The sequence below is a fragment of the Hylobates moloch genome, unplaced genomic scaffold (assembly GCF_009828535.3).
Source record: "Hylobates moloch isolate HMO894 unplaced genomic scaffold, HMol_V3 SCAFFOLD_6, whole genome shotgun sequence".
NCBI classification, from domain to species: domain Eukaryota; kingdom Metazoa; phylum Chordata; class Mammalia; order Primates; family Hylobatidae; genus Hylobates; species Hylobates moloch.
The window spans coordinates 80218098-80243975 of NW_026652281.1; the positions used below are offsets into that span (position 1 = coordinate 80218098).

The 25878-nt window shown below is 46.8% G+C and overlaps 2 protein-coding genes across 2 annotated transcripts; one reads left to right on the plus strand and one right to left on the minus strand.

Annotated features, from left to right (window-relative positions):
* Nucleotides 1-206: 206 nt before the first annotated feature.
* On the minus strand, nt 207-25821 carry LOC116470189 (eukaryotic translation initiation factor 3 subunit C). The gene is made up of 21 exons (XM_032155718.2): nt 25751-25821; nt 25482-25612; nt 23501-23566; nt 23169-23358; nt 22821-22946; nt 22577-22631; nt 22339-22448; nt 21829-21956; nt 12925-13084; nt 12697-12800; nt 11757-11898; nt 11437-11562; nt 11208-11301; nt 9432-9622; nt 8982-9206; nt 4053-4416; nt 1092-1251; nt 928-993; nt 752-839; nt 489-651; nt 207-391 (listed from the first exon to the last, which is right to left on the minus strand). The coding sequence occupies exons 2-21, from the start codon at nt 25580-25582 to the stop codon at nt 309-311; spliced, it is 2742 nt and encodes a 913-aa protein (XP_032011609.1). The 5' UTR covers nt 25583-25612; nt 25751-25821; the 3' UTR covers nt 207-308.
* Nucleotides 14599-15470, plus strand: LOC116470258 (histone H3.3A-like). The gene has a single exon (XM_032155864.2). The coding sequence runs from the start codon at nt 14800-14802 to the stop codon at nt 15208-15210; it is 411 nt and encodes a 136-aa protein (XP_032011755.1). The 5' UTR covers nt 14599-14799; the 3' UTR covers nt 15211-15470.
* Nucleotides 25822-25878: the final 57 nt, after the last annotated feature.

Genomic DNA, 25878 nt, shown 5'->3' on the forward strand with positions numbered 1-25878 from the left:
CTGGCCTTTTAAAACACCCATTATAACTTACGTTATTACAATTTTCTGTTAAATGTCAAAAAGCAGCAGGCTCTTTGAGGTCAGGAATGTGTTCAATTCACCTCTTCATCTGAGCCTTGTGTCTGTCATGTGGTAGCAGCTCAGAAATATAATCAGCAAATGAATGGGCTCAACACACCTTTGTGGCAACAAGCAATCAACCAGAACAACTTTAAATAGACCTTTAATGACTGAGGTGTGGTTTAGGACTTCAAGGTTGGATGGTCTAGGCTGGATGGTCTAGGCGCGAGACAGAGTGGAGAGCTTACTCAGTAGGCCGTCTGAGACTGCTGCTGGCGGTAGCCACCGCGGCGCATGTAGCCCTCGTTTTTGCGGTAGCCATCCTTCTGGTCTGCAGGAGAGAGACAGGAAGGAAGGGGAGAGAGTGCCAGGGGAGAGGTGGTGAGGGCACCAGGAGCTGGGCAAGGAGAGGAGCTGGAAGCACTCACCTCGGAAGTAGCCCCCGTAGGTGCCCTGCTTGTGGTCAAACACCCGTTCGTTGTTCTCCACCAGGCTGCCCAGCTTCTCGGCCAGCTGCAGAGCCAGGTTCTGCTGGGCAGTGGGCTCAGTGCGGTGCATCACCACTGTCTGCGTCGGCTGGTCCAGGGAGGCCTGACAGGCCGAGGCAAAGGAGGGGACACAACACAGATCAGGCCCCTCTGCTCCAATCCCTCCATGGCTCTACCTGCCCGCTTCCCACCCCGGCCCCTACCATCAGCTCCTCATTAATGATCATTTTGCTGATGATGGAGTGCACAGTGGGCAGATCCAGCTCAAACATGTCTGACAGCGTCTCCATGCTGGGAAGAAAGAAGGCAGAAGGCAGGGGCAGTCAGGACCCTTGCCCACAAGGCTGGGGCCCTTCTGTGTCCCCAGGGCCCCGCCTACCTGATGGAGTCATAGACACTGCTGTAGGTGAAGAGGTAGGTCCTCAGTGACTCTTCCTGGATCTTCCTGCGGGAAGAGGGGAGAGAAAGGACAACAGGGCCTCAGGGAAGGGGACCAACCAGTCTCTTCTTCCCCGACCCATCATGGCCTCCCTGTCTGCTCACCTAACTAGCATGGTGCGGACTTTGTCAGCCTCGGGGAAAAGGTCCCACACTTTCCCATTCATCTTCTCATTGATGATAAAACTATGACAGGTCTTCCAGTCACCCATCTTCATGGCCTTGGAGGCAGCGACCACATGTTCCCGCATGGACTCAGGGGGACCTGAAAGGGTGGGAATGAGGCAGGGCCTAGGGAACCTGGGACAAGGACTCCTACCCCATTAGCACTCTTTAAGGAGAAACAGAGGCTGGAGGAGCAAACCATACTAGAGACTCTCCCTGCCTCTCCACCAAACAGCCATGCAGTCGCCCAAGCCACTCCATCTGCACAAATGTACTTAGGTCTGACCTCAACCAGTCCATAGATGCACTTCAGGGGACTGCTGAAACCCTCGAAAATGTTGACAAATTGTGCACGTGTCCTCATGTACATCTTCCTAGGAAAAAGGCCCACGGCTTTCATCAGATTCTTTTAAGCTTCCTTGACCTAAAAACACCTCTTCCAGCCAGGCGTGGTGGCTCACGCCTGTAATAATCCCAGCACTTTGGGAGGCCAAGGCAGGCGGATCATCTGAGGTCAGGAGTTGGAGACCAGCCTGGCCAGCATGGTGAAACCTCGTCTCTACTAAAAATACAAAAATTAGCCAGGCATGGTGACACACGCCTGTAATCCCAACTACTCGGGAGGCTGAGGCAGGAAAATTGCTTGAACCCGGGAGGCAGAATTTGCAGTGAGCTGAGATCTTGCCACTGCACTCCAGCCTGGGCTACAGAGCGAGACTCCGTCTCAAAAAACAAAACAAAACGGCCGGGCGCGGTGGCTCACGCTTGTAATCCCAGCACTTTGGGAGGCCGAGGCGGGTGGATCACGAGGTCAGGAGATCAAGACCACGGTGAAACCCCGTCTCTACCAAAAAGATACAAAAAAATTAGCCGGGCGTGGTGGCGGGCACCTGTAGTCCCAGCTACTCGGAGAGGCTGAGGCAGGAGAATGGCGTGAACCCGGGAGGCGGAGCTTGCAGTGAGCCGAGATTGCGCCACTGCACTCCAGCCTGGGTGACAGAGCGAGACTCCGTCTCAAAAAACAAAACAAAACAAAACAAAACAAAACAAAATCAAACCACCTCTTCCAGCTCAACTGGAATGGCATTTACCAACCCTTCCTCACTCACATCACCTTCATGAATGGTGCCATGCCCATGCATCAATTACACTGTTGCCAGCTTATTATTCTTCTAAGCAGCTCACTTCTTTTCCTTAAAAAACTTAGCCCCGGTCAAAATTATCTCTAAAATCACAGGTTTTATGTATTAATTATGAACTCAGGCCCCTAAATACAATCCTAAGACAAGCCAGGGAGGTAAGACATGGTACGCTGTAGTAACTGGAATTCAGGGTAGACAAAGTGCAAAAGTTCTACGGCTAGAAATGGGTGGCAGACAAAGAAACACAAACACGCAGACTCCAGAGCAAGAACAGCAAGCTCAATATGCGAACGGGGATCAGGCCCAAATGGAACCACAGGAGCAGGGCTAAGTGTAAGGAGAGGCACACAGCCCTCCTGGATGAACCTCCATTTTAACCATATTAACACTTGCAAAAGGCAAGGTTGGTCCAGGCGCGGTGGCTCACGCCTGTAATCCCAGCACTTTGGGAAGCCGAGGTGGGCGGGCCACCTGAGGTCAGGAATTCGAGACCAGCATGGCCAACATGAGGAAACCCCATCTCTACTAAAAATACAAAAAAATTAGCCGGACATGGTGGCGGGGACCTGTAGTCTCAGCTACTTGAGAGGCTGAGGCAGCAGAATTGCTTGAACCCAGGAGGTGGAAGTTGCAGTGAGCTGAGATTGCGCCACTGCACTCTAGCCTGGGCAACAGTGAGGCTCTGTCTCAAAAATAAAAAAAGGAAGGAAGGAAGGAAGGAAGGAAGGAAGGAAGGAAGGAAGGAAGGAAAGAAAGGAAAAGAAAAGAAAAGAAAAGAAAGGAAGAAAGGAAGGAAGGAAGGAAGGAAGGAAGAAAGAAAGAAAGAAAGAAAGAAAGAAAGAAAGAAAGAAAGAAAGAAAGAAAAGAAAAGAAAGAAAGAAAAAGGCAAGTTTAGGGGCTCAAAGAATATTTCTCTATAGGCTGAACAACAGTGCAGGGCTGATGGAAACTGGCTTTTGGAACCACTGTAGGGAGAAATTGAGAGGCAGGGACTGTGGAGAAGCAGACAGCCCTTTCCCATCGCTGCTACTTCAGCTCCAGCCAAGGCTAGCTCTGCAGGAAGGCAGGGCCAGGAGTGACAGATTGCCAATATTCTAAGACATGAAAATTCCGATTTTCATGGGAAATTTCCCCACAAAGTAAATCTCACTACATAAGCCAAACTAAATGTGCCTAAGGGAACCTGCCCTTTAGCCCAAACATATACATGACCAGGAGAGGACAAATCTGTAGGGGGATGTGGCTGTGGACACTGGGCTTAGCTCGCTCGTCAAGCCCTGCTGTGGGCCAACGTCACAGGAAGGGCGTGGCTCAATTCCTTTCCAGTGAGTCACCACTCAGTGCAACCCTGCAGGATCTGTCTTTCAAAAGGGGCCAAAGGAATCAATGTTAGCTTCTTGAACAATAAGGCTCTATGACAGTAGGTTTGGCTGGAATATAATGTACATGAAGGGAAGAAAAGGGAAAGAAAGGTCAGAGGTATACATGAGCTGCATTAAACTTGGGCAAGTCACTTAACTTCTCTGTGCCTCAGTTTCTCCACTGGGAAAAAGGGTATTCTAGTACCTACAGCATAGGGTTATTACTAATGCAGATTAAATAATTATTTGCAAAACACTTAGGACAGTGCCAGGCAGAGAAGGTGTCATTAAATCAGACGGAGTCGAGTGGTGGGAGAGTTACTCCCTTCACTTCTCTTAATCCTCATGTGTAATCAGGGAGCGAGGCAGCCTGCTGAACCCTGGAGCTCCACACTCACCCAGCAGGGGCTGTCGCTCGCCCACGCGCAGCTGGTGGTGGAACTGCTTGCTGATCATGCGTCGGCGGGCATCGCTCTCATGGGCGGCCATGTAGGGGATCTCCAGGAGCATGGCAGACACCAGGTAGACACACTCCAGCAGCTCCAGGTTGATGTGTAGGTGGAAAGGGACCTGACGGCGCCGCTCCACCTTCTCCTGCTCCTGGTTGCGCTCCTGCAGGCTGCGCAGCAGCAGGCCCTGGCCCAGAAGCTCCTTGGCTCGGCCACTCGACTGGATGTCCAGCAGGGCGTTGTGCGCATCCTTGGTCAGGCCTTGGCGGAAGGCACAGATGCCCAGCTGCACCATGGTGCGGTTGTAAAGGATCTGGGGGCAAAGGGTAATAATGCACTCAGAGATGACAGCTGCAAGACAAGTCTTCATTTATTCCATAACTAAGCCGGGCGTGGTGGCTCACGCCTGTAATCCCAGCACTTTGAGAGGCTAAGGTGGGAGGATCACTTGAGCCCAGGGGTTCAAGATGGGCCTGAGAAACATGTAGATACCCCATCGCTAAAGATAAAAAACCAAAACAAAACTAAACAAATCTACTTCAAGTGCCTACTATGTGCTGAGCACTAGGCTGGGGAGGGAGAACAAAATAGACAAGTCCCCACTCTGCATGGAGCTTATGTCTAGAGGTGGGGTGTGGGGGGCACGAGAGCTGCACTACAAGGATGGTGACTCATGCTCAGAAGAAAAATAAAGCAGAAGACAGAGCCAGGAAGGCACTCTGCACAGTGGTGGAGGCTCAAATGTTCATATAACTACAGAAGGCCTCATTGGTAAAGAATGTTTGAACAAAGACCTAAAGAGAGAGCAAGTCATGCAGGCATCTGGGGAAAGAATATCCTATAAAAAGGAAAAGTAAACGCAGTGATCCTGTGGAAGAACCGGGCCAGGTATATTCAAGAAACAAGGGGCACGGCACAGCTAGGGCTGGGAAAAGACGCCACCACAAGCTGGGGGATGGGCAAGCACCAGCCATTTTATATGAGTTTTAAGACAAGAAACCATGCGAAGGTTTTGAGCAAACAGGTGATATGATCTGACATAACTGAACAGGGTTAATCTGTATTATGAACAGAACAAAGGGACTGAAGGGACACAAAGGCAGATGATGGTGGCTTAGAGCAGAGGGTACAAGCAGAAGTGACAGAAGTGTTCTCATAATGGACTGTGAACAGGAATGGCTGGGGAATCAGATACGGTATATGAGGGAAAAGTTCAAATTAAGAATGACTCCAAGGTTTCTGGTCTAAGCAACTGGGAAGAGGGACTTGGCACTAATTAAGACAGCGGAGACGGTAAGTGGTACAAATCTTGGGGGAAAAGACTAAGTGTAGTCATAACAACAAAAACATGGAGATCAATACCAGTCATAAGCTTACATGCAAAAAGCCTTAAAAATGTTAGCAACAGAATCCAGCAATATATAATATAAAAGAAACAATATACATAACCAAACTGGATATACTTCAGGAATAAAAGGTTAGTATAAAAATGTAATGAACTCGGCTGGGCATGGTGGCTCATGCCTGTAATCCCAGCACTTTGGGAGGCCGAGGTGGGTGGATCGTGGGGTCAGGAGTTCGAGAGCAGCCTGCCCAACATGGTGAAACCCCATCTCTACTAAAAATACAAAAGTTAGCTGGGTGGTGGTGATGTGCACCTGTAATCCCAGCTACTCGAGAGGCTGAGGCAGGAGAATTGCTTGAGCCTGGGAGGCAGAGATTGCAGTGAGCCGAGATCACGCCACTGCACTCCAGCTTGGGTGACAGAATGACACCGTTTTTCAAAAAGCAAAAAAACACAGTAACGAACTCATAGTTATTCATTATATGAATAGAATGAAGGAGAAGTAACCGGGTATTTCTTTTCTCTTTGAGACAGTCTTGTTCTGTTGCCCAGGCTGGAGTGCAGTGGCGTGATCATGGCTCCTGCAGCCTCGACCTCCTGAGCTCAAGCAATCCTCCTACCTCAGCCTCCTGAGTAGGTGGGACTACAGGCGTGCACCACTATGCCTGGCTAATTTCTGTATTTTTTTGTAGAGACAGGGTTTTGCTATGTTGCACAGCAATGAAGATAGTATGGGACTTGCATAAGGACAGACAAAAAGATAAATGAATGGGACAGAAGGGAATGACCTGAAAAACACCTACTCTTGTAGGTAATGTGGTTTTTCATATTGTTTTCCACAAAGACACCAAAGCAATACAATAGGGGAAAGGAGGTCTTTTCTACAAATGATGCTAGAACAACTAGGTATCCGTATGGAGGAAAAAGAAACCCTAATCCCAACCTCACCAGATGCAAAAATCAAACCAAGACCAACTATAAGACTAAATGTAAAAGCTAACACCCATATAGCCACTTACAAAAAAAAAAAGAGACAAATTTAAAAAATCTTCATGAATTTCAGTTAGGCAAAGGTTTTTTAGACAGGATCCAGAAAATAATTACTATAAAAGAAAAAACTGGGCCGGGCGCAGTGGCTCACGCCTGTAATCCCTGCACTTTGGGAGGGTGAGGCGGGCGGATCACGAGGTCAAGAAATCGAGACCATCCTGGCCAACACGGATACTAAAAAATAAAAAAATTAGCTGGGCATGGTGGTAGGCGCCTGTAGTCCCAGCTACTCGGGGGGCTGAGGCAGGAGAATCGCCTGAACCTGAGAAGCAGAGGTTGTAGTGAGTCGAGATCGTGCCACTGCACTCTAGCCTGGCGACAGAGTGAGACTCCGTCTCAAAAAAAAAACCAAAAAACACAACAAAAAAAACTGATACATTAGACTTCATCCAAAGACATGGTTAAGAAAACGAATAAGCCAACTACACTGGAAGAAAGTATTTTCGAGAGGCTGGACGCAGTGGCTCACACCGGTAATCCCAGCACTTTGGGGGGCCAAGGCCAGTGGATTACCTAAGGTCAGGGGTTTGAGACCATCCTGGCTAACATGGTGAAACCCCGTCTCTATTAAATATACAAAAATTAGCTGGGTGTGGTAGCACATGCCTGTAATTGCAGATACTTGGGAAGCTGAGGCAGGAGAATTGCTTGAACCTAGGAGGTGGACATTGCAGTGAGCCGAGATTGAACCACTGCACTCCAACCTGGGCAACAGAGTGAGACACTGTCTCCAAAAAAAAAAAAAAATCTGACACAGGACTAGTTATCCAGGATAGATAAAGCACTCCTACAACTCAATAAAGTGAACAATCCAATTGTTTTAAATGGGCAAGAATTGACTAGATATTTCATATTTCATGAAAGATTAATGGCCAAAAAACATAAAAAAGCAAAAAAATAGCCAGTATCAATAGTCACTAGGGAAATGCAAACTAACACCACAATGAGATACCATTAGACAACCAACTAAAATTTAAAAGACCTTTGAGTGGCCGGGTGCGGTGGCTCACGCCTGTAATCCCAGCACTTTGGGAGGCTGAGGTGGGAGGGTCACCTGAGGTTCAAGACCAGCCTGGCCAACATAGTGAAATCTTGTCTCTATTAAATATACAAAAATTAGCCTGGTGTGGTGGCACGTGCCTGTAATCCCAGCTACACGGGATCGTGAGGCAGGAGAATGGCTTGATCCTGGGAGATGGAGGTTGCAGTGAGCCAAGATTGTACCACTGCACTCCAGCCTGGGCAACAGAGCAAGACTCTGTCTCAAAACAAACAAACAAAAACATACACACATACACACACACACACACACACACATAAACTAAAACATCTTTGAGACCAGCCTGGGCAACATAGTGAGACCCTGTCTCTACAAAAAATAAAAAATTAGCCAGGCATGGTGGCACATGCCTGTAGTCCCAGCTACTATGGAGGCTGAGGTGGGAGGATCACTTGAACCTGGGAATTTGAGGCTACTGTGGGCCATGATCATGCCACTACACTCGGTCTAGGTGACAGTGCAAGACCCTGCCTCAAAAAACAAAAACAAAAAAAAGTTTAAAAGACCAATACCACTGCCGGCATGATGGCTCACTCCTGTAATCTCAGCACTTTGGGAGGCTGAGGCAGGCAGATCACTTGAGGTCAGGAGTTTGAGACCGGCCTGGCCAACATGGTGAAACCCTATCTCTACTAAATTACAAAAACTAGCCGGACATGGTGGCGGGCACCTGTAATCCCAGCTACTCGGGAGGCTGAGGTAGGAGAATCGCTTGATCCTGGGAGGTGGCAGTTGCAGTGAGCCGAGATTGCACCACTGCACTCCAGCCTTGGCGACAGAGCAAGACTCTCTCTCAAAAAAAGACCAACACCACCAAAAGTTGACAAGGAACTCCCAAACACTAGTAGGAGTGTAAAATGGTATAACCACTTTTGAGTTTCTTACAAGAATGTTCACAGCAGCTTCATACATCAGAACCAAAAACTGGAAATAAACTGGGTGTCCGCCAAGAGGAAAACAGATACAGTGATATGTTCATACCATGGAATAAAAACACAAACAGGAGGGCTGTTTAAAAACCAGCATTACCCCCAGACAGGTTCACCAGGTGCTCTACACAAACATTTCCCAGTTGCCTCAAATATACTTTTACATGATCTACACTTCCAGACACAGTTTTTTTTGTTGTTGTTGTTGAACACAGTCTTGCTCTATTACCCAGGCTGGAGTGCAGTGGCACAACCTCGGCTCACTGGAACCTCTGCCTCTTGGGCTCAAGCACTACCAAGCCTGGGTAATTTTATTTTTTTTGACATGAAATTATGTTTACATGCAGGAGGAATGCAGGATGCTGGCATCTGGGAAAGACCAAGTGTCTACTTAAATTTGCACCGGCCAGACAGGTGGCTGTTCTGGTTAAGCCAGTTTGCCAAGAGGCCAGGGGCCTGGCATCTCCTTCACCTCCAAGGCCTCCCCATCCTACCTGCACTGGCGGGTCTGCATGCTGAATATTATCCTGCAGGTGGCTCATGAGCATGAGGTCGCGGGCCTGGTACCAGCGGGAGTGCAGAGCATGGTGGTAGATGTGGCAGAGGATGGCGCATGTGCGGATCCGGTCTGTGCGGTCCTTGGCGTAGATGTACTTGCATAGCCTCTCCATCAATACGGCCGAGTCCTCGCCCTCATTTTCTGCCTGGTCTTGCTCAGACTGGGGAGGAAGGGAGGTTATTTGCAAAGGAGATCCAGCTTTAAAAGGCACAGGCTCTAGCAACCAAAGATGAGACTCTATCCAGTCTCATTCTAATACCTCAGTTTCCCTCCCTGCTCCACCTGCGGAAGTCTAGAGAGTAACAGATTTGCTGTCAAGTCCTGACAGAAGTGGAGGACAGGCGGACACACCCATTCCCCTCTGCCATGACTGCCACGTGCTCACCTTTGAGGAGCCCTCAGGCGGGGTCAGCTGCCGCTGATGGGCCTTGTAATCAAACTTGTAGTAGGTGTGCAGGATGCGCAGCAAGTAGATGCGGCAGACCTCCTCGGTAGTGCCCTTCTCCTCCAGGTAGCGCTGCACGCGCTCGATGATGGCACACACCTGGGCCTCATCCTTCAAGTGCTCCACGTACTCTGGCAGGGAGAGCACCCACCCTCATCTCAGCTGGGCAGCCAGGCTTTCCCATCTGTCCCCAGTCATTCCAGTCAACCTGTCCCTCTTCTGCACCCGTCAGAAAAGTCTAGTCAGTGTGCCCCAGAAAGGCCATCCCCCACTCCCAGGACCGAGAACCTTCCCGTCCCACAGCTTAGGAAAAAAATCCCAACTGCCAACCTCTGCCAATAAGGGTCTGCCAGGCCTGGCCCTTGCCTGGTCTCCCACGATTCTCCCTCCGCCTTCCTGTGCTGGAGTCACACCGGCCTTTTTACTCCTGGAACATCAGGCTCGCTCTCTGCTCCTCCTGTCAGGCACTGTCTTCAGCTGATTCTTCCCCTAACTCCTCCTCATTGGATCTCACCTCAGGTGGCCCTTACTTAAGGGTGCTTTCTCCAGCTGTTAGCTACAGCAGCCACCCCTCCAGCCACTTTTTACCACAGGGCCCTAGTTTAACTCTGAACTTTACATCATCTAGAATTACTATTATTTTTTGAGATGGAGTTTTACTCTTTTGCCCAGGCTGGAGTGCAGTGGTGTGATCTCGGCTCATTGCAACCTCTGCCCCGCCGGGTTCAAGGGATTCTCCTGCCTCAGCCTCCCACATAGCTGGGATTTACAGGCACCTGCCACCAGGCCTGCCTAATTTTTGTATTTTGAGTAGAGCCGGGGTTTCGCCATGTTGGCCAGGCTGGTCTCAAACTCCTGACCTCAGGTGATCCACCTGCCTTGGCCTCCCAAAGTGCTAGGATTACAGGCATGAGCCACTGCACCTGGCCCAGAATTATCTTAATATCATACTATTTTTTTTTTTTTTTTTGAGATGGAATCTTGCTCTGTCGCCCAGGCTGGAGTGCAGGGGTGCGATCTTGGCTCACTGCAAGTTCCGCCTCCCGGGTTCAAGCCGTTCTCCTGCCTCAGCCTCCCGAGTAGCTGGGACTATAGGCGCCCACTACTACACCGAATTTTTTTTTTTTTGTATTTTTAGTAGAGATAGGGTTTCACTGTGTTAGCCAGGATGGTCTCGATCTCCTGACCTCGTGATCCGCCTGCTTTGGCCTCTCGAAGAGCTGGGATTACAGACGTGAGCCACCACGCCCGGCCATATCTTACTACCATTATTTGTCAAACTGCCTTTCTCCATCCAGCACAAAAGGTAAGCTTTAGGCTGCCTTGTTAATCACTACACCCTTGACTTGATGGGCACATTCACACTTCTACTGAGTAAACTATGCTGCACTTTCACACCCCAATGCCTCTCATCCAAGCTAAACAAGAGAAGTGAATAGACGCCTTACCTCAAAGGTTCTCAAAGTATAGCCCTGAGACCAGCAACCTGAGAGCAGGCTAGAGGTGCACGTTCTCAGGCCCCACCCAGACCTACGGAATCAGAAACGATGGGACTGGGAGCCAGCATCTCATCAGGCCCTTCTGTGTGAATGCTGGGTAAGTTGAAAGGCTGGCTTTTCAAGCATTCTGACTTAGTATAATCCTTACAAAGCTCTAAACCTAGTAATATTCCCTGCAATTTTCCTCTCAGCAAAGCCCACGCTTGCTCAGGCTCACCTTGGGAGTGAGGGTCAGTATTTTGCATTATTTTGGTAAATTCTTCATCCATTCGTTCCACCAGAGTTAGGATGCAGCCACGGACACGCAGTGGCTGAAAAGGAAGGCGAAGGAGGAGTCAACAAATTAGCCCAGATCTCAGTCTCAAACCTCAACCCTCGGGTCCCACTGAGCCTTCCCAAAGCATAAAATACACACCTCCAGTTATCCTGCCAACTCCTCCCTTTACCTGGTCAGCGTTGTGCAGGTTCTCACTCTCTTCCAGAATATTCTCTCCAACAAAAATGTTGGGATTTGCAAACAGGATATCCATCAGCTCATTGATGCAGTCCAGGCACTTCCCCCACATCTCTGGCTGCCAAGATTTCAGGCCACAGCAGAGTCAGAGGTGTGAAGGTAGAGTAGGCGGATGCCTCCCCCTTCAGCAGGAATCGTGGGGCCTTCCACCACCAAGACTGCTTCCATAGCCCCTGAGTCTTAAGACGCTAGGTACCTTTCTCCCCCAACCCACCAGCTATGCCCTGAGATGCTCCTCTTCACTGCTCTCACCTTCATGTAGGTTGCCAGGTTGGGGTTGTAGTCATACAGAGAGGCAATGATATTGAACTTGATCTTGACAATGACGCCCTCTCCCAGGTTGTTTTCTGCTGCAATCTGAACCAGCAGTTGCAGCAGCTCAATCTGGGCAGCACTAGAGGACCAGAGAGCTGGGTGAGGCTTTGGAGACAAATCACAAAGTCTCTCCCAGGATGCCTTCTTCAGATAACACGCCCTCCTCACCACCCATATCCCTGCTTCTCCTTTATAAATTCCAAACAGAAGCAACAATAATCCCAACCATCCTGGAATGCTGTGAAATGTTTCACACCTACCACCATCCTCTGTTACCTAATAACTAAAGAAGGTAAACACTCTTTTAGTTTTTTAATCTTAAAAAAAAAAAAAAAAAAAGGCCGGGTGTGGTAGCTCATGCCTGTAATCCCAGCACTTTGGGAGGCTGAGGCAGGCGGATCACTTGAAGTCAGGAGTTCGAGACATGGTGAAACCCTGTCTCTACTAAAAGTACAAAAATCAGCCAGGGATGGTGGCGGGTGCCTGTAATCCCAGCTACTCAGGAGGCTGAGGCAGGAGAATCGCTTGAACCCAGAAGGCAAAAAGGTTGCAGTGAGCCGAGATTGCGCCAGTGCACTCCAGCCTGGGCAACAACGAGACTCCATCTCAAAAAAAAAAAAAAAAAAAAAAAAAAAAAAAAAAAAAAAAAAAAAAAGAGGAGAATATTATCTCATTGTATAGATGGGAAAACAGACCCAAAACGTTAAGTGATTGGTTTTAGGTCACAAGAAGAGTAAACAGCAGATAATGGACTGGGATGCCCCACGCATACCATTCCCTCTACTACAGCCACACATAGACCCTCCCAATAATCCCTTCCCCCAACCTCCACCCTCTGCCACCTTGCAATCCCACTGCCCAGGCCCACGAATCTTACCGATCAGTTCCCTTCTTGCCTCGTGCCTGTAGGATCTCATTCAGTTTCTTGATAACGACAGTGTGGGTGATCTCGGTTCCCTTGGCAAACATTTTTGGCTTCTCCTGTATCAGTACATATCCCGTCATGTGCATGCCAGCAGGAACCTGTCCTTGCCTTTTCCCCACAAGGGGACCTTTATGCCCTCCCAAACTGTTCTCCAATTCATTTTACCAGTGAAACCCTCACCTTAACCAAGGGCACTCCGCCCCGGACCCTTTCCCACTCCCCGCCTTCATTGTCCTCCTCCTCCTCATCCAGGCGCTTGGATTTCCTGTCGTGCTTCTTCTTAGCTTTGTCCTCCCGTTTCTTCTCAGCTGCCTTCTTGTCCTCATCTGTGGTGGGCGCCCTGCCAGCAGACATGGGAGAAGATGACAGATCAGCCCGTCCCCATCTCTAAGGCTTCTTCCTCCCATCAACTTCCTCTTTTCCTCCAACAGCTCCTGGGTCCAAGTTATCCTCTATAATAATGACCTACAGGGCACAGTTAACCATAACCATAGCCATCTCTAATAAGACAGAGTACTAACCAGGCCACTGCAGACATATTAATAGAAACAACCTGTCAGCTACGCACGGTAGATCCACTTGATGTCAGGAATCCAAGACCAGCCTGGGCAACATGGTGGAACCCCATCTCTACTAAAAGTACAAAAATTAGCTGGGCATGGTGGTGCACGCCTGTAGTCCCAGCTACTTAGGAGGCTGAGGCACGAGAATCGCTTGAACTCGGGAGGCAGAAAAGGCTGCAGTGAGCCACAATCATGCCACTGCACTTCAGCCTGGGTGACAGAGCAAGACTCAGTCTCCAAAAAAAAAACAAACAAACAAACAAAAAAACCTGTCATTTTGCTCCAAAGCTAACATCTACAGTTTTCCAAAGAATCCACAACTTATTTTCTTTGATACCAGCTGCTTTCTCCAGACTGACCAGCTAACCAATGAATCAGTTTCCCCAAATATATAAAGATTTTTTTTCTTTTTCACTATTCCTAAACTGTTTTATCCCCTTCTCTCCTCTCTTGACAACCGATTCATCTAAATTCTGAATTAAAAAAAAATGTTCACTATAAAAAAGGTCCCCACAAAACAGAAAAAGATCACCAGCTACGCTGAAATGGTCTTAGGCTACTGGATGTTGCCTGAAACCATCTCCAGACTTGAATATGTATTTATGGAACAAAATACAAACAAAATGGCAAAGACAAATTAACTTCAAACTTTGCACAGATACTGAAGAATAAATCTTTCCAGAAAGACTCAACATTTTTGAAACCTCATATGTAATTATCATAATCTACCATTTGAACATTTATAAATAAATTTCATTTTCACTGCTTAAAAGGTTTGAATACGTTTTTGGAATAGTCTATAAGTTTACCAGTTAAATTAAGTCTTCCCTTGCCAGAAGACCAGTGTCATAACTCTCAACAAAAGTGTATGGACCGGCCAAGCATGGTGGCTCAAGCCTGTAATCCCAGCACTTTGGGAGGCCGAGGTGGGCGTATTGCTCGAGCCCAGGAGTTTGAGACCAGTCTGGGTGACAAGGTAAAAAGCCCGTCTCTATTAAAAACAACAACAACAACAACAACAACAACAACAGCAACAACAACAAAAGCTTATGGCTCTTTCCCCCGTACCACTGCAAGACTCTAATGATGACTCACTTTATAGGTAAAATCATTTGCAAATATGCAAAGTATGTTCATTAAACTAAAACCTCTTTGTCCAAACCATCTGTATAGCTTTGAGATCAGAGGAGCTAAAGCTATTTTTTAAAATGAATGCTTCAAAAGAACTTAAACTTCCTTGGCTAAAGTATTACTCCTAGCACTAAAGATAGTATGATACACACCTCAAAAGGGAAATGTACTATTGTACGAAATTCTAACTGAAAGACCTAAGACTTGGCTTGACCTCTCCTATGACAGACTATACTCTGGTATATTCATATCTTTTTAGAAATTATCAGATAACAGGTGTTCGCAGCCGCCGTCGCGCCGCCTCTCACTCGCCGAGCTCCAGCCGAAGGAGAAGGGGGGTAAGTAAGGAGGTCTCTGTACCATGGCTCATACAAAGCAGACTGCCCGCAAATCGACGGGTGGTAAAGCACCCAGGAAGCAACTGGCTACAAAAGCCGCGTGCAAGAGTGCACCCTCTACTGGAGGGGTGAAGAAACCTCATCGTTACAGGCCTGGTACTGTGGCGCTCCGTGAAATTAGATGTTATCAGAAGTCCACTGAACTTCTGATTCGCAAACTTCCCTTCCAGCGTCTGGTGCGAGAAATTGCTCAGGACTTTAAAACAGATCTGCGCTTCCAGAACGCAGCTATCGGTGCTTTGCAGGAGGCAAGTGGGGCCTATCTGGCTGGGCTTTTTGAAGACACCAACCTGTGTGCTATCCATGCCAAACGTGTAACCATTATGCCAAAAGACATCCAGCTAGCACGCTGCATACGTGGAGAACGTGCTTAAGAATCCACTATGATGGGAAACATTTCATTCTCAAAAAAAAAAAAAAAAAAATTCTCTTCTTCCTGTTATTGGTAGTTCTGAATGTTAGATATTTTTTTTCCATGGGGTCAAAAGGTACCTAAGTATATGATTGAGAGTGGAAAAATAGGGGACAGAAATCAGGTATTGGCAGTTTTTCCATTTTCATTTGTGTGTGAATTTTTAATATAAATGCGGAGACGTAAAGCATTAATGCAAGTTAAAATGTTTCAGTGAACAAATTTCAGTGGTTCAACTTTATAATAATTATAAATAAACCTGTTAAATTTTTCTGGACAATGCCAGCATTTGGATTTTTTTAAAACCAGTAAATTTCTTATTGACGGCAACTAAATGCTGTTTGTAGCATTTTTATCATACAGTAGATTCCATCCATTCACTATACTTTCCTAACTGAGTTGTCCTACATGCAAGTACGTGTTTTTAATGTTGTCTGTCTTCTGTGCTGTTCCTGTAAGTTTGCTATTAAAATACATTAAACTATTTAAAAAAAAAGAAATTATCAGATAACAAATGTTTGTATCCTCAGCTATATAATCAACAGATGCAAGCAACATTTCTAAACGAGTATTACCTCTACTTAATGCATAGTTAAGAGACTAAAAAGACATTATTAAGAGACACCAACGGAAGTCAGGCCTAACTACACTGCAAAGGACCACACCATTTTCCCATGCCTTCCCAACCACAACTACTGATGGAAAGCCCTAGATGTATATACCCTTGCTTAGGATCCTAACTCGGACATTTGATCTCACTAGAGATCCTGGGGTTCACTTAAAAAACAAAAACAAAAACAAAAAAACGCCTCCAGAATCAGGTAACTCTCTTAGAAGTAGACAGCAGCTCTGTAAGAGTTCACAGGTCGCTGGGCGCAGTGGCTCACGCCTGTAATCCCAGCACTTTGGGAAGCTGAGGCAGGCAATCACGAGATCAGGAGATGGAGACCATCCTGGCTAACATGGCAAAACCCTGTCTCTACTAAAAATACAAAAAATTAGCCAGGCGTGGTGGCACATGCCTGTAATCCCAGCTACTTGGGAGGCTGAGGCAGGAGAACTGCTTGAACCAGGGAGGCGGAGGTTGCAGTGAGTTGAGATTGCGCCACTGCACTCCAGCCTGGGAAACAGAGCAAGACTCCATCTTAAAAAAAAAAAAAAAAAAAAAGAGTTCACAGGTCAATCATGACATCAGGTATAGATGAACTTCCCCCTAATACCTTCAGATCACCATAAGACAACAGATGGCCTTATCCCACATCAAAGAGGCTGAAGCTCATGGGAATAAACCCACTCCTTTACAAGCTTGTTTTGACCAAAAGATGAAGGCTGAGAAATGCTGATGAGGGAAAGGGTATATTTAGACTGGCTGAATCTGGAGTTGCTGAAAACCCTTACTGGCAGAGGGCCTATCGTGTTTTCTAGATCATCCACCAACCTTGGGTGGCATACTCAAGGAGAGTTATTATCAGAGTTTACACAGAAAAACGGGCAAACAGAATCCACTGTTCTGTGGTTTTGCCCTCTCTCCTTGTTCCTCTTTCTCCTATATAAATCCTGCTTTTGCTCGGTTGGAAATTAATCTGAAAATCTGTCTCACTTGTTATACAAGTGAAATAGTGTCTGTGAATTATTCTTCTACACTACAAAGCCACAAACTCTCAATGTCAAAAAGCTTCTGACACTTGAAATTCTAACTTTATTTTATCAAGGGTTTTCCTCAGAACATTGATTCAACTAATTTTAGATTTTTTTGATTAGGTATACAAGTTAGTTTACAGGTTAACAAAAAAAAATTTGGCTGGGTGCGGTGGCTCATGCCTGTAATTCCAGCACTTTGGGAGGCTGAGGTGGGCGGATCACGAGGTCAGGAGATCGAGACCATCCTGGCTAACACAGTGAAACCCCGTCTCTACTAAAAATACAAAAAAATGTAGCTGGGCATGGGGGCGCGTGCCTGTAGTCCCAGCTACTCAGGAGGCTGAGGCAGGAGAATGGCATGAACCCCGGAGGCAGAGCTTGCAGTGAGCCGAGATCGCGCCACTGCACTCTAGCCTGGGCAACAGGCCAGTGTCTCAAAAAAAAAAAAAAAAAAATTCAAGGATAACCTCTAAAAGCATAGCATGTAACTCCCAAACCAGCAGAGAAAAACAAAATGAATAATAAGAAAATACATATAATCTAGAAATGGGGGAAAGAAAAGAGGATGAGAAAATATATGTAGGCTAGGTGTGGTGGCTCATGCCTGTAATCCCAGTACTCTGGGACGCTGAGGTGAGCGAATCATCTGAGGTCAGGAGTTCGAGACCAGCCTGGCCAACATGGTGAAACCTTGTCTCTACTAAAAATATAAAAATTAGCTGGGCGTGGTGGTGCTCACGTGTATTCCCAGCTACCCAGGAGGCTGAGGCATGAGAATCACTTGAACCCAGGAGGCAGAGGTTGCAGTGAGCCAGGATTGCACCACTGCATTCCAGCCCGGGCAACACAGTGAGACTCCTTCTCAAAAACAAAAACAAAAAACAAACAAATAAAAGAAAAATAAAATACAGGTTGAATATCCCTTATCTGAAATGCTTAGAACCAGAAGTGTTTCAAATTTCAAATATTTGCATATATATATAAAATGAGGTATCTTGGGAAGGGCTCCAAGTCTAACTACGAAATGTGTGTGTTTCATCTACACCTTATACATACAGCCGGATGGCAATTTTACCAGTATTTTCAATAATTTTGTGCATGAAACAAAGTTTTGACTGCAACCTGTCACATGAGGTCAGATGTGGAATTTTCCACTTATGGCGCTCCAAAAATTTCAGACTTTGGAATTAGAGATGCCCAATCTTTAGAAGACAGAATGAATTTCAAAATAATTATGATGAAAGAAACTACCCCCTCCAAATTATATACCGTTGATTCCATCACATAAAATTCTAGAAAATGCTAACTTACCTAGTGACAGAAAGCAAATTAGTGGTTGCCTAGGGATAGGGTGAGGAAACTGAGGCAGGGGAGAAGTATTACAAAGGGGAAGGTGGAAATGTTTGGGTGTGAAATTTTTAGGATATTATGTTTTGATTGTGGTGAGTTCTATGGGTGTAAACATATGTCACAACTTATTAAATTTAAGGCCAGGCGCGATGGCTCATGCCTGTAATCCCAGCACTTTGGGAGGCCGAGGCGGGTGGATCACGAGGTCAGGAGATTGAGACCATCCTGGCTAACACGGTGAAACCTCGTCTCTATTAAAAGTACAAAAAATTAGCCAGGAGTGGTGGCGGGTGGCTGTAGTCCCAGCTACTCGGGAGGCTGAGGCAGGAGAATGGTGTGAACCCGGGAGGCGGAGGTTGCAGTGAGCAGAGATCGCGCCACTGCACTCCAGCCTGGGCGACAGTGCAAGACTCCGTCTCAAAAAAAAAAAAAAATTAAACAAGTGCAATTATTGTATGTCATTTACACCTCAATAAAGCTATCACAAAATTTAAAATAAAGAGGATAAACAGAAAGTATAAGATATCATAAAATGGTAAGAATACATTGATAACAATAGGCTGGGCGCAGTGGCTCACGTCTGTAATCCCAGCACTTTAGGAGGCCCAGGCAGAAGGGTTACTCGAGCCCAGGAGTGCGAGACCATCCTGGGCAACAGGGCAAGACCCCGTCTTGATAAAAACTAATTATGTAGACACATATATAAATAACCATCATATATATGTAAATAACTATAATAAACATAAATGAACTAAATTGCCAGAGAGGCAGAGATCAAGTTCTGGTGGTCGTTGCACAATGTGAATGTACTAAATGCCACTGATTTGTACACTTGAAAATGGTTAAAATGGGAAACGTTATGTATCACAATAAAAGAAAAAAAAGCAGAGATTTTATGAGATTTAAAAAAAAACAAAAACCAAAAACCAAAAACCTAGCTGTGCTTAAGAGACACTCTTTTTTTTTTTTTCCCTGAGACTGAGTCTTGCTCTGTTGCCCAGAGCTGAAGTGCAATAGCGCGATCTCAGCACACTGCAACCTCCGCCTCCCGGGTTCAAGCAATTCTCCTGCCTCAGCCTCATGAGTAGCTGGGACTACAGGCACAGGCCACCACACCTGGCTATTTTTTTTTGTATTTTTAGTAGAGATGGTGTTTCACCACGTTGGCCAGGCTGGTCTCGAACTCCTGACCTTGTGACTTGCCTGCCTCTGCCTCCCAAAGTGCTGGGATTACAGGCGTGAGCCACCACACCCAGCCAAGAAACACTCTTAATCATACAGCATGGCAGAGTTAAAAATAAAAGGACAGGAAAAGTCCTTTCATAAACGTCCTTTATCAGGTAGAGGGAAGCTCCCTTCTATTCCTAGCTTCAGTCTTTTATCAAGAAAGAATATTAGGACTTTTTTCAAATGCTTTTTTTTGCATCTGCTGAGATGACTCTATGGCTTTTGTCTGCTATTCTATTGATACAGTATATTAGTTGATTTTCATATTAAAATATCCTTCTATTATTGGGGTAAACCTTACTTGGTTATTAAATTTTTTAAAAAAACTTTTTTGGGAGATGAGCCCACCCATCCTCCATCCCCCTACAGGCAAGAAGGGGGTGCTCCCATATAATCCTTATTGTATGTTGCTGGGTTTGGTTGAGGACTTTTGAGTCTATATTTATAAAAGTATAGCTTTATAGTCTTATAGTTTTCTTTTTTGTTGTTTTTTTCGTTTGTTTGTTTTTTTGAGACAGTGTCTTGCTCTGTCGCCCAGGCTGGAGTGCAGTGGCACGAACTCGGCTCACTGCAACCTCCACCTCCCAGTTCAAGCGATTCTCCTGCCTCAGCTTCCCAAGTAGCTCAGACTACAGGTGCCTGCCACCATGTCTGGCTAATTTTTTGTATTTTTAGTAAAGACTGGGTTTCACTGTGTTAGTCAGGATGATCTCGATCTCCTGACCTCGTGATCCACCCGCCTCAGCCTCCCAAAGTGCTAGGATTACAGGCGTGAGCCACCGTGCCCAGCCTTGATGTCTTAAGTTTAATTTTAGGCCCCACTTGCTCCCTCAGACAGGAGCCTTTGTGCAACACACATGTGCAGTGCACATCACACACCAGAGTCCACACAATGGGAGACTTCAATACACAATTATTCAAAGACAAAAACGCAAACTACAGTGGATATAAAAGATCTGAACCAATAGTAACACTGATAGTTCTGTAAGTTATCAACAGGTTAAAAAAATGAGTTTCATGATCAAGCAAGTTTTTAGGATGGTTAATAATACAAAGTTAGGCATATTTATTCTCATGGAACTTTCCAGAGGTGGTTGTAAACCCTCCAAGAATGGGTGTGATAGACAATGCGGCCCAGACCTTAACCAGTGTTCCCTGAAGCACTGGACAAAAAAAGGCTTCTCAACAAAATGCCCACCAAGTAAGTTGTTCAGCCTGTCTAGACCTCTAGAGGGCTGGAAACTCACTACCTCCCTAAAGCAGCATGACCACAACTTTTAAACGCAGGAAAGCAACCTCGAGAGCAATAATCTTCCTATTAAAAGGGTACTATTTGTCTGGGTGCAGTGGCTTACGCCTATAACCCCAGCACTTTGGGAGGCTGAGGTGGGAGGATTGCTTAAGCCCAGGAGTTCAAGATCAGCATGGGGAACATGGTGAAATCTTGTCTGTATTAAAAACACAAAGAATTAGCCGGGTGTACTGGAGTGTACCTGTAGTCCCAGCTACCCAGGAGCCTGAGGTGGGAAGATCACCTGAGCCCAAGAGGTTGTGGTTGCCGTGAGCCAAGATTGCGTCACTGCACTCCAGCCTGGGAAGGGCGAGACCCTGTCTCAAAAGAGCACTATTTATCTGTAGTTTGCGCAAACTGGCTAAGAAAAAATAAATAAAAGCACTATTTTTAGTGAGCTTGAGATTTCACTCCCATGGGATACAAAGGAGCAGGTATCACTTTTATTTCAAAGGGAGAAACTGAGACTTAAGGTCAAGTAACTTATACAATGTTGTACAGCTGATAAAGGCTGGGAGACAGAATCCACACTGGGATCCTCCCCCATTCTGACTGTCCCAGTAAAGGTCATGAACACTTGCGGCAGTCTGTATGCTGTATGTGTACTAAGAAGTTATCAGGAAGGGTTAACACAGTAGCAACACACACCGAGGGCTCACCACACGTCAGTCTTAGATGAACTACTTTCTTACATCACACCTCCCTGTATTCCTGCAGCTATTCTGGAAGGGAGGGTTCCCTGCCTTATTTTACAGATGAGAAAACTGAAGATTAGACAGGTGAAGTAGTTTGTCCAATGTCACACAGGTGAAATTTGCACCCAATCCACACGCAGTGAGTAAGGCTGTGGGTAAATATTTAGACTCTGGAGCCTTCAATTCTCAACTTTAGGACACATTAGCTTTGTGACTTTAGCCAACTAATATACTTGACTCTCTGATCCTACTGTAAAATGCTAACAGTTGGCTTCTCCAACCTAAAAGGACTCCATGGAAGAATCAATAAACTTCCAGACAATTAAGGGCTTTCTACCAGTTCCAGTGTAACCCTAGGTCCCACTACTTTCCTTACTTTTTAAGAAATCTTGAGGCCAGCGCGGTTTGTTTCCCTTCTTCCTCCTCTGAGTCGGAATCGGAAGATGTGGAACCTGTGTCCCAGTCTTCATCATCTTCAGAATCTTCTGAGTCCTCATCTTCATCCTTAGAGGGGAGAAAAGAGGATCAGCAAGAAGATAGGGAGATTGACTGGTGTCTCTACCCTCCTTACTAACGCATGTTCGAGATTTATTTTCATGAGCAGAACAAGAGTGGCTACTCATGGAATCAAGATACCAAGGGCTGGAACTGACCATCAAGTCCCAGAGTGATGCTGCAATTTGGCCGCAGGAACACACACAGCTTTCCCTGGCAGAGCTGGGCCCAGATCCCTGTTTGCCCACTGCTCTGATGTAAGAGGAAGCCTGTTCTCAACTCCACTAAATTCCACCCCTCCCAACCCTAGGAGTTTGAGTCTTGTCTTTCCCCCCCAGGGACTCAGGAACTACCTCTGGCAGGAAATCACCCATCTAACCCTGGCTCTTACATCCATCTTTTTGAGGAACTTGCGACTCTCCCCAGAAGGAGCTTCTGATTTCTTCTTCAAGAAAGTTGCAGCACTGACTCCGTCCTCATCCTCATCCTCATCTGAAGAGCCTAGTGGTAATGGAGGGAGAAAAAGATCCTGAATGTTGAAAAGCCGGATTGGAGGGCAGTCAAAAAACCAGGCCAAGGGCAGCACTAACTCTGGACTTCCTATTTGCAACAAAGGTTCTTTTGCTCACCTTCTGAATCCTCCTCATTTTTCTCAGCATCTTCATCCGCAGACTGCTCGGGGTTCTGGACAGAGAGGGAAGTGACAGAACAATCATGGATGCTCTCCAGCCATCAGCCCACCCCACCCCTCCACCCCAGACGGTTCTGTCATCTTCCCGCTCCAGTCACATCTCCCACTAGCAATTCCATCTTTGGGTCTCAGTCACGGGGTCACTGTTCCCAGTTCAGTAAGTGTGCCTCTAGCCTCCCTACCTGCTTGTAGCTTGTGATATGGGACTCGAAATCACGGTTGTATTTTCGGATCTTCTGGCGCAAGGTGCTCAGAGCCTTGGCATTGTTCTTGTTCATCTTCTTCTTCCCTTCCTTATCTTCCCAAAGCTAAAGAGAAGAAGAGGAAAGAAAGAGAGAACAGTGATTTGAAACCAAGTAACATTTCCTAAACTCCAGGCTTCTTCTCCACTTTTGAGTCTTGCTATTGGAACACCGCTGGTACTACTTATTAACCACATCTGTTAGCTTATTTTTAAAAGATCCCATACATCCCACCACTAAAAGTACAAAACCATGAATAAGTGGTGGTAATAAATATAGGCATCACACCTCATTAAGATAGTCCTCTAGGTCAGCCAGGATGCGGATATAGAACCGGGGGACACCTTCTTTGTCCACAATGCTTTTGGCCTTCCCATATGCTTTTCCCAAGAGCTCAAACTCTTCCAGGCACTTGGTGACATCACGAATCTTCATGGCATTACGGATGGTCCGGATAAGGTTGGTCAGCTCCTCAAACCTGGGTTGGGAACCCGATACCACATTGAATATGCTCACCGAGGGAAAACTCACCACTGCTCCCAGAGACTCGCATCACCCAGCCTCCCCACAGCTTCACTGCTCCCAGAGACTCCCATCACCCAGCCTCGCCATGGCTTCACCTCTTGTCCTTGGCACTGCGGACAACTCTCTTGGTATCTTCTTCATCCTCACTCAGCAACAATGGCCTGTTTGGAAGGAACAGAGACCATTAACCTCCTTTCCCAGTTTTTCCAAGAGATCCCTATTTCCCTACTCAGGACAGGTAGAACTAAGTAATCCAGGCCATCCACACCACACTCATCCTCTTTTTGACTCCTCCTCAGGGCCACTTCGTATACAACTCAATCTTTTAAGTGTACATTAAGTAAGGCCTTTTGCTCAGTGTTGTAGCAAACACAAAGATGACATTCACTATCCTCTCAAAAACCAACAAATGAACGTGCTAATTTACTGTGTAACTAATGACATAGAGACACAAGTCACCACAGAAGTACTGAAAAAAAAAAAGAGGTAGAGAAAAACAATACTTGAGCTATAATGAACAGAAAAGGCTTCAGGGAGGTGGTACCTAAACTAGATCTTAGCAACATTTCCCAAAGTATGAGAGGCCAACAGCAAGGAGAAAGTCTCAATGGCATTAACACCTCCACTGCTCGTATTTTTCTATGATATTTTTCTATGATAGTAAGACCAGACCACAGGCTCACAGTCAGCAACAGTATCTCTGTTCTTTTTGTCTGTTAAGAGATAAGGTCTCACTATGTTACCCAGGCGGCCTCCAACTCCTGAGTTTCAAGGGATCCTCCCACCTCAGCCTCCAGAGTAGCTGGGACTACAGGCATGCACCATCTTGCCTGCCTCTTTTCCCTTTTTATTATTTTTTGGATTATTTTGGGGATGTTTTTTGAGGTGGAGTTTTGCTTTTATCGCCCAGGCTGGAGTGCAATGGCGCAATCTCGGCTCACAGCGACCTCCGCCCCCAAGGTTCAAGAGATTCTCCTGCCTCAGCATCCTAGGTTGCTGGGGTTACAGGCACATGCCACCACGCCCGGCTAATTTTTGTATTTTTAGTAGAGACGGGGTTTCACCTTATTGGCCAGGCTGGTCTCAAACTCTTCACCTCAAGTAATCAGCCTCCCAAAGTGCCGGGATTACAGGCTTGAGCCACCTGCCCAGCCTGGATTATTTGGTATTTTATGGCAAATGACATTGGTTTCCACCTGTGGAAGTGATACGAAACCATATGCATATTGGCATATACATGTGCAATACATACTTTTAAAACAGTAGCACAAGCATGTGGCAGATGTTTAAGAAACACCATTCCAGTGGGGCACAGTGGCTCATTCCTGTAACCCCAACACTTTAGAATGCCGGGCAGGAGGTTCACTTGAGCCCAGGAGTTCAGAACCAAACCAAGCAACACAGTGGGACACCTTCTCTACAAAAAATTAAAAACAATTAGCCCGCCGCGATGGCGTGCACCTGTAGTCCCATCTACTTGAGAGGTTGAGGTGGGAGGATTGCTTGAGATCTGAAGGTCGAGGCTGCAGTGAACTATGACCCCTCAAAAAAAGGAAAAAAAAACCATTATATTGTTTCAAAGGGGGTAAAAAAAAATTAATGTACAGAAATGGGGGATGGGTATTTACGTAGAGGTGAACAGGCATATAAAATGTTTAAGCACCTGCGTACACAGCAGGTGGCCAGACTTCAGAGTCACATCGGGGGGCTCCCAGATACCAATCAATCATTTTGCATTTCCTTCTGTGAGCAGTGAGAAGTCACTAAGGACTTCTCGGCGGTTAAGATGAGAGGAGACAGATAGAGGCTGTAGACTTAAGGCCAGTTAGCTGATGCAACACATTTGGCCTGGGAAACCTCTGTGATTCTATCCCTTGTGCCTGGTGGGTGGCCTCCCGCTATCACAGCCCTCTAAGGCTGTCTCTCTCCAACACCGCTCCGATCCTGCAAACTCTGGTCATTGTCCAAACCCGCTCTCCCCGCCCTCACCTCCATCCCTCCCACGTGCACTGCGTTCCACAGCCTGCCTAACCCCGCACTCCCAGAATGGTCACAACCAAAACCCCTGCAACTCACTGTTTGCCATAGTTGCCTCCGACAGGTTTGGTGACAAGCTCCTCCCCGGACAGGGATGACTCGGACTCGCTGTCCGAACCGGTGGTGAAAAACCGCGACATGGCGACGGCGCGGAGGTGCTACGGCCGGACCTGCGGGGAAGCCAAGGCGTCACTGGCCATGCGAAGAGGCCCGAGCCAACACCTCCCGACGCCCGACCCCTCACTGGCCCCACCCGGACCTCGACCCGGGTCTCCCACCACGAAGCACAAGGCCCAAAAAATACCAACCAGCTGAGCCCGCGAGTCACACCGCAGAGCCGTGACAGCGGAAACGCCGAGAGAGAAGGCGGGTCCTCGCGTCACTTCCGGGAAGCGCCGACTAACTACACTGGGAGACTACAACTCCCAGTGGCCTT

Excerpts from the sequence above, each read along its gene's own strand:
- LOC116470258 (XM_032155864.2), top strand. The coding sequence starts at position 14,800 with ATGGCTCATACAAAGCAGACTGCCCGCAAATCGACGGGTGGTAAAGCA.
- LOC116470189 (XM_032155718.2), bottom strand. The coding sequence starts at position 25,582 with ATGTCGCGGTTTTTCACCACCGGTTCGGACAGCGAGTCCGAGTCATCC. Across the intron at positions 23,567-25,481 it reads GGAGGCAACTATGGCAAACA|GCCATTGTTGCTGAGTGAGG; the intron begins GTGAGTTGCAGG and ends CCTTCCAAACAG. Across the intron at positions 13,085-21,828 it reads GCCTCAAGATTTCTTAAAAA|GGCGCCCACCACAGATGAGG; the intron begins GTAAGGAAAGTA and ends GTCTGCTGGCAG.